The sequence below is a fragment of the Saimiri boliviensis genome, chromosome 17 (genome assembly GCF_048565385.1).
Source record: "Saimiri boliviensis isolate mSaiBol1 chromosome 17, mSaiBol1.pri, whole genome shotgun sequence".
Taxonomy (NCBI): domain Eukaryota; kingdom Metazoa; phylum Chordata; class Mammalia; order Primates; family Cebidae; genus Saimiri; species Saimiri boliviensis.
In genome coordinates, this window is record NC_133465.1 from 1923446 (window position 1) to 1936525 (window position 13080).

Consider the following 13080-nt stretch of genomic DNA (forward strand, 5'->3'; position numbering starts at 1 on the left):
TGGGTCTGATAAGGGAAGAAGAAGAAGAAGAAAAAAAAAAAAGTAATGCTTTTATAGTCTGTGTTTAAGCCTTCTAAGAATTACCCATGCAGATACTACTCATTATGCTATTTTTCCATCCAGCAAGAAATATGTCCACAGGCAAAAGTATCTTTATCTAATTTTGAAGTGATTGTTGTTTTGTTACAAAGATAGCTTCTGGAACCACTGATGTGATCCTGGTAAAAATGCAAATTGTATTAACTCTGCTGCAGCTTATCAGATGTATACACTTCTGCCAGTAGGCAGTACAGTACGATCAAAAGAAGAACAATTTACGTCTTGGCTTGAACAACATTTCATAAATAGATTTTTATCTTAACTATTCTACCTCTGCACTCTGAGCCCATTGAAGATAATTTATATTAATGTTAACATGATTTATTTTAAAATATTGAGTATACATATGTGATCAGTTCACTTTTACAGTTTTATGGTCATAAAGTTAAAATTGCAGGAAGTCATCCTTTAATAATCTACTTTCAATGCCATTCCAATTGCTGTTAAGGCTTAAAGAGACACTTAGACAGTCAACATGGTTCTGGCCCTTCTTCATTTAATCAGGAAAAAAACGATTGTTCAGGTATTGTTTTTTGTCTTTTTTTTTTTTTTTTAAAGGACATTGTTTTCAATTTTGTGATATATATGTATACTGTTTAGTTTCTCACTTTTAAAGCAGAGAGCCATGAGTTTTAATGAAATACCTGTTTGCTGTTTTAATTGTAACTTCCTTTCTGATGAGAAGGGCAGAATTCCGGGTCATCAAAAGTTTCTTTTTCCCTTTAGTGCCCCTTCTTTGTTGATGCCGCTTCCTGGAACGAAAGCCTTGCCTTCAGTGGACAGATATGCTGTATTTAAAGGAATTGCGGCTGATAAGTCTTCTGAAAATACTGTTCCCCCTGGAGGTAAAAACAGTTGGTAAATTCATAAACTTGTGAATGCTAAATTGCAAAATATTTAAATTTTGTGAATCTTTAAGTGGTGGTCTTCTGTGTTAAATGTGTACAGTGCTTATACCACATGTTAAGAGTGTTTGGTTAAACCAACCTGCCTCACTTCCTGGAGTTGTGATTTCAAGATTCCTAACCTTAATTGAGCTTCGTCCTTTCTATCATAGATCCTGGTGATAAATATAGTGCTTTCAGAGAACTCGAACACACAGCAGAGAATAAACCTTTAGGTAAGTTTTTGAGTCCCTAAAAGGATAAATTATTTCCATTTTTAATTTTAAAAAATTTTTGATGGTTTTTTCAGTGGCATTCCTTTGTGTTAGTGTATGTGTGTTCAGGAGAAAAAAACTGAATGGATGAAACAATATGGTATAGGAGTGATTTTTATAATAGATAACTCAAACTGTAAGTATTCTAATTCAAAAAACCTTAATAATAGCTACTGTGTTTTAGGCCCGGTGTGGTGGCTCATGTAATCCCAGCACTTTGGGAGGCCGACGTGGGCGGATCACCTGAGGTCAGGATTTTGAGACCAGCTTGGCCACATGATGAAACCCCATCTTTCCTAAAAATGCAAAAAAGTTAGCTGGGTGTGGTGGCGCATGCTGTGGTCCCAGCTACTCAGGAGGCTAAGGCACAAGAACTGCTTGAACTCGGGGAGGCAGAGGTTGCAGTGAGCCAAGATCATGCCAATCATGCCACTGCACTCCAGCCTGGCGACAGAGTGAGACTCCATCTCAAAAAAAAAAAATCATGATAGGCACTAAATGGGGGATTATCCAGTGGAAGAGGAATAAGATTACTTCTTATGGTTCTGGAAATTACAAGGAGGGAAATGTGCTTCAGTTACTGGGAATTATTTATTCTGTAAAATGCAGAGCATGCCAGGCACAGTGGCTCATTCCTGTAATTCGAGCACTTTGGGAGGCCAGAATGGGAGGATGACTTGAGCCCAGGAGTTTGAGACCAGCCTGGGTAGCATAGTGAGACCCTGTCTCTACAAAAAAAGTAAAAAATTTAAGCCGGGCGCGGTGGCTCAAGCCTGTAATCCCAGCACTTTGGGAGGCTGAGGCGGGTGGATCACGAGGTCAAGAGATCGAGACCATCCTGGTCAATATGGTGAAACCCCGTCTCTACTAAAGATACAAAAAAATTAGCTGGGCATGGTGGCACGTGCCTGTAATCCCAGCTACTCAGGAGGCTGAGGCAGGAGAATTGCTTGAACCCAGGAGGCGGAGGTTGCGGTGAGCCGAGATCGCGCCATTGCACTCCAGCCTGGGTAACAAGAGCGAAACTCCATCTCAAAAAAAAAAAAAAAAAAAAAAAAAAAAAGTAAAAAATTTAAAACAATACAATACAATTAGTCAAATGTGGTGGTGCTCAGCTGTGGTCCTCGCTACTTGAGAGGCTGAGGTAGGAGAAGTGCTTGAGCCTTGGAGGTCAAGGCTGCAATGAGCCATGATTGTGCCACTGTACTCCAGCCTGGGCAGCAAGCAAGACACCATCTCAATCAATCAATTAAAATAAAATAAAACAAAATAAAATTTAGGACAAATTCCAAGTCAGTGTAGTTTCTTCTGAAGATAGAACATTCCCTTTCACGGGAAACTTGCAAGACAGGCTAAATTCCCTTGTCAAGTGAGAGCTGTGGTTGCTCTGATTTATTATACTGTTCAATGAGGCTTGAAGTGTTAGCAGTAGAGCAATCTGTGGACCATAAAGGCAACAACTAGTCTTTTTTTTTTTTTTTTGAAACAGTTTTATTCTTGTCACCCAGTCTGGAGTACAGTGACATGATCTTGGCTCACTGCAACCTCCACCTCTTGGATTCAAGCGATTCTCCTGTCCCAGCCTCCCGAGTAGCTGGGATTACAGGCATCTGCCACCATACCTGGCTAATTTTCATATTTTTAGTAGAGATGAGGTTCTACCATGTTGGCCAGGCTGGTCTCGTACTCCTGACCTGAAGTGATCTGCCCACCTCAGCTTCCCAAAGTGCTGGGATTACAGACATGAGCCATTGTCACACTTGGCCAGTCTTTCACTTTTCAAGATTTTTTTTTTTTCTGTTACTGTCGCAGTACCTGGTACCATTATTATTTGTTGTTTTTTAGCTTTTCACTCATGATCTGGAAAGAAAACATTCCAGAATAGCATTATTAAAAGCAACTTGAGGCCAGACACGGTAGCTCATGCCTATAATCCCAGCACTTTGGGAGGCCGAGGCGGGCGGATCATGAGGTCAGCAGTTTGAGACCAGCCTGACTAACATGGTGAAACCCTGTCTCTACTAAAACTACAAAAATTAGCCAGACGCAGTGACACATGCCTATAATCCCAGCTACTCAGGAGGCCGAGGCAGGAGAACTGCTTGAAGCTGGGAGGTGGAGGTTGCAGTGAGCCAAGATCACACCACTGCACTCCAGCCTAGGCAACAGAATGAGACTCAAGGAAAAAGAAAAAAACTTGATTAAGGCATAGTTAATACTACATATCATGAAGCGGGTACAAGGTATTTTACATTCACAGAGTTATAATACAGTTATAATACAGTATTGTCTTACATCTATGATACTAGAGGGTACAATTAAAAAGGCATTATGTAAGATTTGATTCTACTTTTCCAGCAGAGAGTCCAAAGGATGGTATGACACAGCTCTTGTACAAAAATGCTCTTTCTTAGCTAGGATTTTCTTTCATTAGTAGCATGCTTGTAGATACTCACTTTTCTTCATGAACATCAGCTAAAAATAATTTAAAAACCAACAACCAGATGTAACATTGGATTCATAGAGAGATGACCAAGTGGGGGCAAGCAGGACTCAACCAAACTAGTATTTTACCAAATCCTTCGTGTTTGAGTGGTGAGAGCTCTGTGAAAGAAGAGAATGTCAAAGTAGCACTTCAAAACCTGGGCCACGACCCAGACACAGGATCATTTCAATCAGAAGCAGGAACCAAACAGTGCTCACTCAGTATGTTCAGGAATGCCGACGTCAATATTGAGTCACCTGCTCACTTATCCAGGAAGAATAGGTGATCAGTTACTATACTTTGCTTATGTTAAACTAAATTACCACTGTATAAGATTTTCAAGATTGGCTGTAATTTAACGAGAAAGATGAAGAGAGAGGGGTTTATATGCATGTGTGGTTACCATCTCTGATAGTAAGACTTAGAGTACAAGGGAATATAAAATGATAATTTGAGAGCTATATATGGAAAGACCTTATGTTTGTGGTGAAATCCTACTATAAACATGATGTGTAGGGTTTAGATAACCCATAGGTCAGTTTATCTCTTCCAGAGCATAACTATGCATGCCATGAAACTCTAATGAGAATTTCCTTCTGAGAATAATGCCACATTCTATCTTTATGTACTGAATGCTCGAACTTGGGACATCCTTCAACAATCTTTTGTTTCCACCCTTCTGCTAAGGGTCAGGGATAGAAAGTAGGTAGCTATGGTAGAAATTGTACTGCTTAATCATCTCTAAAAAAGGGAAGCCCACCTCTTATAAAACTATTCAGTCCCTTATAGCTGTTAGGTTCTAGAAATGCTTCCTTGTGTTTCATCCAGGCTTTTAGAACGTAATAGCTGTTTCTTCCTCAGTGCCTGTGTCAGATAGACACTAGGAGTACAGAGATAAAGTTCTGAGGGGAACTTTTGACTTGTTAGGTTTTCATTTGCACCTAGCAATGCTTTCATCAACACTTGGGCCAAGACAAGTTTGGAGTAAAGAGCACATGGTTCAACATGAAGGTTCTTGTGTAATGTGATGTTAATAACCATAATGTGTGTTTCTGTAATAGATAATAGGAAAAATGTAAGCAATAACATACCTTAGTCCTGCTTTTTCAATACCTTTTTTTTTTTTTTGAGACAATATCTTGCTCAGTCATTCAGCCTGGAGTGCAGTGGTGCAGTCATAGCTAACTGTAGCCTCCAAGTCCTGGGCTCAAGCAATTGTCCTGCCTCAGCCTCCCAAGTAGCTAGTACTGTAGATGTATACCACCACCGTGGGGTCTTGCTCTGTTGCTCAAGCTAAGCAACAGAAGGATTGCTTGAACTCCTGGCTTCAAACAGTCCTTCCAGCTCAGCAACCCACAGAACTGGGAGCCACCATGCCATCCAAATTTCAGTACTTTTTTTTTTTTTTTTTTTTTTGAGACAGAGTCTCACTGTGTCGCCAGGCTGGAGTACAGTGGTGCGATCTCAGCTCACTGCAGCCTCCACCTCCCGGGTTCAAGTGATTCCCCTGCCTCAGCCTCCCGAGTAGCTGAGACTGCAGGCACGCACCACCATGCCTGGCTAATTTTTTGTATTTTAGTAGAGACAGGGTTTCACCATATTGGTCAGGTTGGTCACGATCCCCTGACCTTGTGGTCTCCCCACCTCAGCCTCCCAAAGTGCTGGGATTACAGGCGTGTGCCACCACACCCGGCCCAAATTTTAGTACTTTTTAAACAAAGTTCCAGATTGTTGTTATTTTCATTTGCTTGCTTTCATTCCTATCTTAACTTTAATTTTAACGTCTTCCAAGTAGAGTTGCCAACTTTGTTCATTTTAGGAAATTATATTTTCTTTTCCTAAATGGTGTCATACCTTTTTTGTACTCATTAAAAAAATACATTGGCTTGACTTCATCAAAGTACATTAGTATCTTAGAATTTTTTTTTTTTTGAGATGGAGTTTTGCTCTTATTGCCCAGGCTAGAGTGCAATGGCTTGATCTTGGCTCACCAAAACCTCTGCCTCCTGGGTTCAAGCAATTTTCCTGCCTCAGCCTTCTGAATAGCTGGGATTATTGGCATGCACCACCACGCTTGGCCAATTTTTTTAATTTTTTAATAGAGACGGGGTTTCTCCATGTTAAGCTAGTGTCGAACTCCCGGCCACAGGTGATTTGCCCACCTCAGCCTCTGGGATTACAGGCATGATCCACTGCGTCAGGCCAGTATCGTAGAATTTATTAAGAATCTTACAGTATTGTGTTCAGAGCTGTAGGTTTCTTAGGTTACTGAATGACAGAGTTTAATAATATTTCCTTTTTTCCATCTTCACAGTTTAAGCCATAAATTAAAGTAAATGAGGAAAATGTTCTATATAAAGAAATGACATTGTTATTAAGTAAAGAAATAACATATTTTTATTAAAGTTTTAGCAAAAAAGTGGTCTCTTTTGAGATTCTTTTTAGAGCCTAAAAAGTGACAGAGAGGGAAACTTACAAGAATGTAGACATTAACCACAAAGCTAATCATGAAATAATATGCTTAATATGCCTTCTGATAGACAAGCTTCCATTGACTGTGACTAATATATTTGCCAACAGATTCCCGTTGTAAACCCATCCATTTTTATTTCCTTTTAACCCTTTCACCCAGCTTGCATTTCTAATGGAAAAGCTTACAATTCATCAGTAAGTGTAGTTTGCTGTGGTGATTCAAACAGACAGACAAAGCAATACTTGTCAATTTCACAGATACTTCAAAGCAACACAGTAAAAATTTAGGCTGTGGTAAAATTGGCTGCTTGCCACCCATACATTTAAAGAAATAATACAAATATCAGTGATACTAAAGTTCTGGGGTGATTTTTAAAAGTTTTACATCTTCTGTCAGTTTGTGAAATTGACTTGAGTTTTACTAGTGGTACATCTTACAAATATAAATTACAAGAAATCTGAATGCTGTTCCTCTCTTATTAGATGAATTCCTTGGTGTTGGTGAATTATGCTGATGAATTGGTTAAGTATCTCAGGTTAGGCAGAAAATCAGCTTGTATTGTTTTTGGTGCTTTTTTTTCATCTGCTATATCCAAGTATATATCTTGTTACAAGCACAGTATTATTTTATTGAGACAGAGTTTCGTGCTTGTTGCCCATGCTGGAGTGCAATGGCACAATCTTGGCTCACTGCAACCTCCGCCCCCAGGGTGCAAGTGATTCTCCTGCCTCAGCCACCCAAGTAGCTGGTATTATAGATGCCTGCCACCATGCCCAGCTAATTTTAGTATATTTTTAAATAGAGATGAGGTTTCCCTGTGTTGGCCAGTCTGGTCTTGAACTCCTGACCTCGTGATCCACCCGCCTCAGCCTCCCAAAGTGCTGGGATTACAGGCATGAGCCACCACACCTGGCCGGCTGGCCCTAACTTTTTATTTTTTGGGTGAGGAAATTAAACCTTATATTTTAATTTACTTAATTTTATTTATTTTAATTTAATTTTAATTTTTTTAAAGATGCGGTTTCACCGTGTTGGTCTTCTGGTCTTGAACTCCCAACCTCAGGTGATCTGTCAGCCTTGGCCTCCAAAGTGCTTGGATTACAGGCGTCAGCCACCATGCCTAGCAAATTTACTTAATTTTAATCTCCAGAAATGGCAGTCATATTCTTTTGTTGAGATGGAGTCTCACACTCTCACCAGGCTGGAGTGCAGTAGTGCAATCTTGGCTCACTGCAACCTCTGCCTCCCAGGTTCAAGCAATTCTCCTGCCTCAGCCTCTCAAATAGCTAGGATTACAGGCCTGAGCCACCATGCCCAGTTAATTTTTTTGGTATTTTTAATACAGATGGGGTTTTACCATGTTGACCAGGCTGGTCTTGAACTCCCAACCTGAGGTAATTCGCCCTCCTTAGCCTCCCAAAGTTCTGGGATTTACAGATGTGAGCCGCTGCTCCCAGGAAGCAGTCATATTTTTTAATAATAAATGATGTTGGTTGGTATAGCTATATTTATTTGTTTATTCATTTTTCTTTTCTTTCTTTCCTTTTTTTTTTTTTTTTTTGAGATGGAGTTTCACTCTTCTTGCCCGGGCTGTAGTATAATGGCATGATCGCAGCTCACTACAACCTCCGCCTCCCAGGTTCAAGCGATTCTCCTACTTCATCCTTCTAAGTAGCTGGGATTACAGGCATGCGCCACCATGCCCTGCTAATTTTGTATTTTTTAGTAGAGATGGGATTTCTCCCTGTTGGTCAAGCTGATCTCAAACTCCCAACCTCAGGTGATCCGCCTGCCTTGGCCTCCCAAAGTGCTGGGATTACAGGTGTGATCCACTGTTCTCGGCCTTAGTTTTCTTTTTTGAGACAGAATCTCTCTCTGTCCCCCAGGCTGGAGTACAGTGATGGGATCTTGGCTTACTGCAACCTCTGCCTCCCAGGTTCAAACAATCCTTTTCCTCAGCCTCCCGAGTAGCTGGGATTACAGGCATGTTCTTCCATACCCAGCTGATTTTTCTGTTTTTGTTTTGTTTTGTTTTGTTTTGATTAGAGATGGGGTTTCTCCATGTTGGCCAGGCCAGTCTTGAACTCTTGGCTTTAAGCAATCTGCCTGCCTCGGCCTTCCAAAGTGCTAGTATTATAGGTGTGAGCCACTGTGCCCAGCCTTAGCATAACTATATTTACATTTGGCTTATCTCTGGTTCTTGTTACCTGGCATAACCTAGTGGATTTTGTGGTAGACCTTCAGATACTGTTAGAAAACTGAGGTCATCTGCATCCTGATGTTGTACCTGAGTGATAACGTTACTATCATAATAAAGAATATAGAAACCTTTTAAGAATCATAGGCCTTGGGCTGGACGTGGCAACTCATGCCTGTAATTCCAGCACTTTCGGAGGCTGAGGTGGGTGGATCACCTGAGGTAAGGAGCTCGAGACCAACCTGACTAATGTGGTGAAACCCCAACTCTACTAAAAATACAAAAATTAGCTGGGCGCCTGTAACCCCAGCTACTTGGGAGGCTGAGGCAGGAGAATTGCTTGAATGGGAGGCAAAGGTGGCAGTGAGCCGAGATCATGCCATCTTGCTATTGCACTCCAGCCTGGGTGACAAAAACAAAACTCTGTCTTAAAAAAAAAAAAAAAAAAGAATCATAGGCCTACATTTTTTTCAATGTCTTAACTGAGTCTATTTATTTATTAGAACTATGTAAGTACCAGAATATAAAAACAAACAATTCTGGGACACATGTTTCTTAGGATCTCCTGAGAGCTGGTTCATGGGCAAAAGAAATTTTATTTTAAAAAATGATAAAAAACAATTGTCAGTTACCCCATCCTCACAGTAGCATAATATAAACTAAAGTCTAAATCATATCCTTTAAAACTTTGTGTAATAGAATTCGTACTTATTCAAATCCTTTTGAATTTTAATAAATAAAAATAAGTGCTCATTGATACAGTGAGTCAGCTGATTTTTAGAAAAGCTCAGGTGCTCATAGACTTTTTTTCTGTGAGAGTCAGCTTATTAGAGAGTATGGGGAGGAGCTGCTTCACAGTGTGCCCTACTTTGCAAGTAAGTAGATACTTTTTCCAAAGTTTTTATCAAAGTTCCCTTTAAATTAATACCTCCATTTACTTGAGCAAGACCACATAGTATCATAGTATCCAATGTCTTTTTTTTTTTTTTTTTTTTTTGAGGTGGAGTTTTGCTCTCTTTGCCAAGGCTGGAGTGCAGTGGTGCAATCTCAGCTCACTGCAGTCTCTGCCTTCCGGATTCTAGTGAATCTCCTGCCTCAGTCTCCCGAGTAGCTGGGACTACAGGCATGTGTCAACACACCCGGAAAATTTTGTATTTTTAGTAGAGACAGGGTTTCTCCAGGTTGGTCAGGCTTCTCTCAAACTCCCGACCTCAGGTGATTCACCCACCTCAGCCTCCCAAAGCTCTGGGATCACAGGTGTGAGCCGCCACACTTGGCTGTATCTAATGTTATTCCTAAAGTACCTGGTTAAACCAAGTAAATATTAGATGTAGGATTTTTCATAATACTTTATTGGTACCTCTAACTTTTTTTTAACCATGTAATATGTTTTATCTTTAAAGGGCCACTGTTTTAATATGCCTCTCTTCAAGAACCTCTAGCGCCTATTTCTTACTGTATCTATACAACAGTCTGCTTGGCTGTCTAGCTGGGGGAACAAAAAGTCTTGAGAGCAGTGCTTTTAGCCAATTGTAGGATCTTGAGCTAGGGGAGATCCCATATTAAACACGTGAGTGAATGAAAATTGTAGTGTCAGGTACAGTTTGATTTCTGTTTATTTCAGTATCACTAGACTTCAATGTGGAAATAAATATGTAGTTGAATAGGGTTTAAACTATGTAAGCATTATTAAGTAATGTCAAATCAGTGGGGAAACAGTAAAATTATGCTTGCAGTTTAATATGCTGTGCATTATGGTTTTCAGTTCAGCATTCCTATTTGTTCAGTGGTATTATTTCTTTCAGGAGAAAGCTTTGCAGAATTCAGATCTGCAGGAACTGATGATGGTTTCACCGATTTTAAAACAGCCGATAGTATATCACCACTAGAGCCAGCGACAAAAGACAAAACTTTTCCACCATCCTTCCCCTCAGGAACTATACAGCAGAAACAACAAACACAAGTGAAAAATCCTCTGAACTTAGCAGACCTTGATATGTTTTCCTCAGTTAATTGCAGCAGCGAGAAACCATTGTCTTTTTCAGCTGCGTTTAGTACAGCTAAATCAGCTTCCACACCACAGTCAACAGGTTCTGCTGCTACTACATTGGCATCGACAGCATTGGCATTGACGAAAACTTCTAGTTTGGCTGATGATTTTGGAGAATTCAACCTTTTTGGGGAATATTCTAGTCTAGCATCTGTTGGGGAGCAGGATGACTTTGCAGATTTTATGGCTTTCAGTAATAGCTCTATTTCATCTGAGCAAAAGGCAGATGACAAATATGATGCCCTTAAAGAGGAGGCCAGTCCTGCTTCTCTAACCAGCAACATGGGCAGCACAGTGAAGGGTGGACAGAATCCCACTGCTGCGTCTAGCAAGTATGATGTCTTCAGACAACTTTCTCTGGAAGGGTCTGGAGTAGGTGTTGAAGACCTGAAAGATAACACTCCTTCAGGAAAAAGTGATGATGATTTTGCTGACTTCCATTCCAGCAAACTTTCTTCTATAAACTCGGACAAATCCCTGGGAGAGAAGGCTGTGGCCTTCAGACACACCAAAGAAGACTCTGCGTCAGTGAAGTCCTTGGATCTCCCTTCCATTGGTGGCAGCAGTGTTGGCAAGGAGGACTCTGAAGACGCACTCTCTGTTCAGTTTGACATGAAACTGGCTGATGTGGGAGGAGAGCTTAAGCATGTCATGTCTGATAGCTCTTTGGATTTACCAACAGTTAGTGGCCAGCATCCTCCTGCTGCAGGTGAGGAATTGGTGAGATTGCTCTGGTGATGGTGTTGTAGATTTCAAAGATGATTCCGTGGGTGTTGATGTACGTGAATAAGGCTCTGGCCCTTTTATCTTTAGGAATATCTAATAACCTCTTGGTTGCCAGTCTCCCTAAAGCAGTATTAAATTGGATTCTGTGGATACTTGGATATACGGATACTATGGCTACTGTGGACCTTAGAGTGGGTGGCTAAAATATTTTTATTTTTGAAATCTAGCACCAACTTGGTGTTAGAGGCACATAGATACTCACTGCTAAGTGAACTCCACCTTGCCAGAAATCTGATAAAGACTTCTGCAACGCCAGCAGTGTTCTTCCATTTCTGTGAGTAAAATCAGTTTCCCTCTCCTTTTTTCTTCTCTTGGGTATACACAGCAGCTGCCAGTATAGTATTCTGTTTGATTGACAGAAACTAACTCTTGTTAGGTCAAAAAAGTAAAAAATTTCTAACCACTTGCAGTGCAGTTTGCCACATCCCTTTGAGAGAAGAAGAGGGAAAGTTTATATGTGGATGTTCTGTATGTCGCGGTCTGGCAAAGAGGAGGGCACGTGTTGTCAGTGGAATCCAGGAGCTGTTTTCAAATAGCTCTGCTGCTGGAAATACTAAGTTGTAACACATCTGTAGATGCTAGGAGAGGGTAACTACTGACTTTCTAATAAAATGCTTGAAAACGTCTTATTAGGGAGCCCTCTTTAAATTCTGTGTGGATTTACATGTAGCAGTTTATTCTCTAGTTCAACTTCTGTCATAAAAACTAGATTCCCAAGTGTCCTGGTTTTTGTTTTTTGGTTTTTGTTTTTGTCTTTTGATGTGTATATAGAAAGATAAACCTATTTTGTGGCCTTTTAATAATGAGAAATATCTCAGTACCACTGTATTATTCTAGAAAACGTTTTATGCATATGAAGGGTTTGGTTTTGTTTAACTAAAGAGGGACACATGAGACGCTTCCAAGTTTACAGATTCAGGCAGAAATTATAAAGTCCTATAGCTTTTGCATATACGAAATTGGCAAGTTGGAAAACAAAATTGCATCCATCCTTTGGTTATGGAAATGTAGGTATTCCTAAACAGGGTGCTGAATCAGGGGCAGGTTAGCAGAGACATTACATGTTTCATGTTGCTACTTGCTAGGGTATTTTTCAAATGCAGTGGGCGGTCTGAAGAGCTCCTGTGCCCTTGACTGTCTGCTTTCTTTTTTTGTACTTTTCCTCAGAAATTTTCTTATTTTTTTGCTGCTATTTGTTTGATAGAGTGATTTAGTTTTTCTTTTTTGTATGAGCTGCTTGAGCCACAGCAGTTGGTTGCAAAGTGCTCTGTTTTCTGAACAATATTTGATTTTTATTTAAAAAAATCACATAACATGTATACTAGACTTTTGGACTCTGAAGTTATTAATTAGAAACTATTTTTCTGAAAGTGAATCTATATTCTTTCACGGTGCCAAGCTAGTTGTCTTTATGAAATGAGTCTAATCCAGGTTTGGGGTGTCTTTTTTTTCCCCCCCATTTTATTTGGAAGTTGGTTTTTTCACCAAGCTTGTTCTTATTGACCTGTTAAAATAATTTTCTATGCTCACGTTCTTTTATGTATGTTTGAAACATCCTCAGCTTGGAGCCTGTAATGTTCAAGCCAACTCTTTTCCGACGGAGGATATTCTTAAAAGCAGATTGTTTCCTCCCATTGATCTGTAAACCTCCTGTCAGAAAGAAAGGAGCAGTATCCCTTTAGAGCGGTTGTTAAAAGGGGTTGATGTCTGACCAATGAGCTATATTGCTCTGGTGCAAAACGGCTGCAGAAATGTATTGTAGAGGGTAAATGGCAAGGATTTACTCAATGTAATGTGGTTTTATTTTATTCTCATGTTCACCACAGTATCT

At 40.1% G+C, this 13080-nt stretch overlaps 1 protein-coding gene across 12 annotated transcripts in view; it reads left to right on the forward strand.

Moving 5' to 3' along the window:
- The window catches only part of SYNRG (synergin gamma), a 95564-nt gene that overhangs the window by 44601 nt on the left and 37883 nt on the right, over positions 1-13080 (forward strand). For all 12 annotated transcript variants that reach the window (XM_039476169.2, XM_039476171.2, XM_039476173.2 and 9 more), the window contains 3 exons: positions 826-944; positions 1157-1219; positions 10219-11172. In XM_039476169.2, the coding sequence (XP_039332103.1) occupies positions 826-944; positions 1157-1219; positions 10219-11172 (1136 nt within the window). The remainder of the gene's footprint in view (positions 1-825; positions 945-1156; positions 1220-10218; positions 11173-13080) is intronic.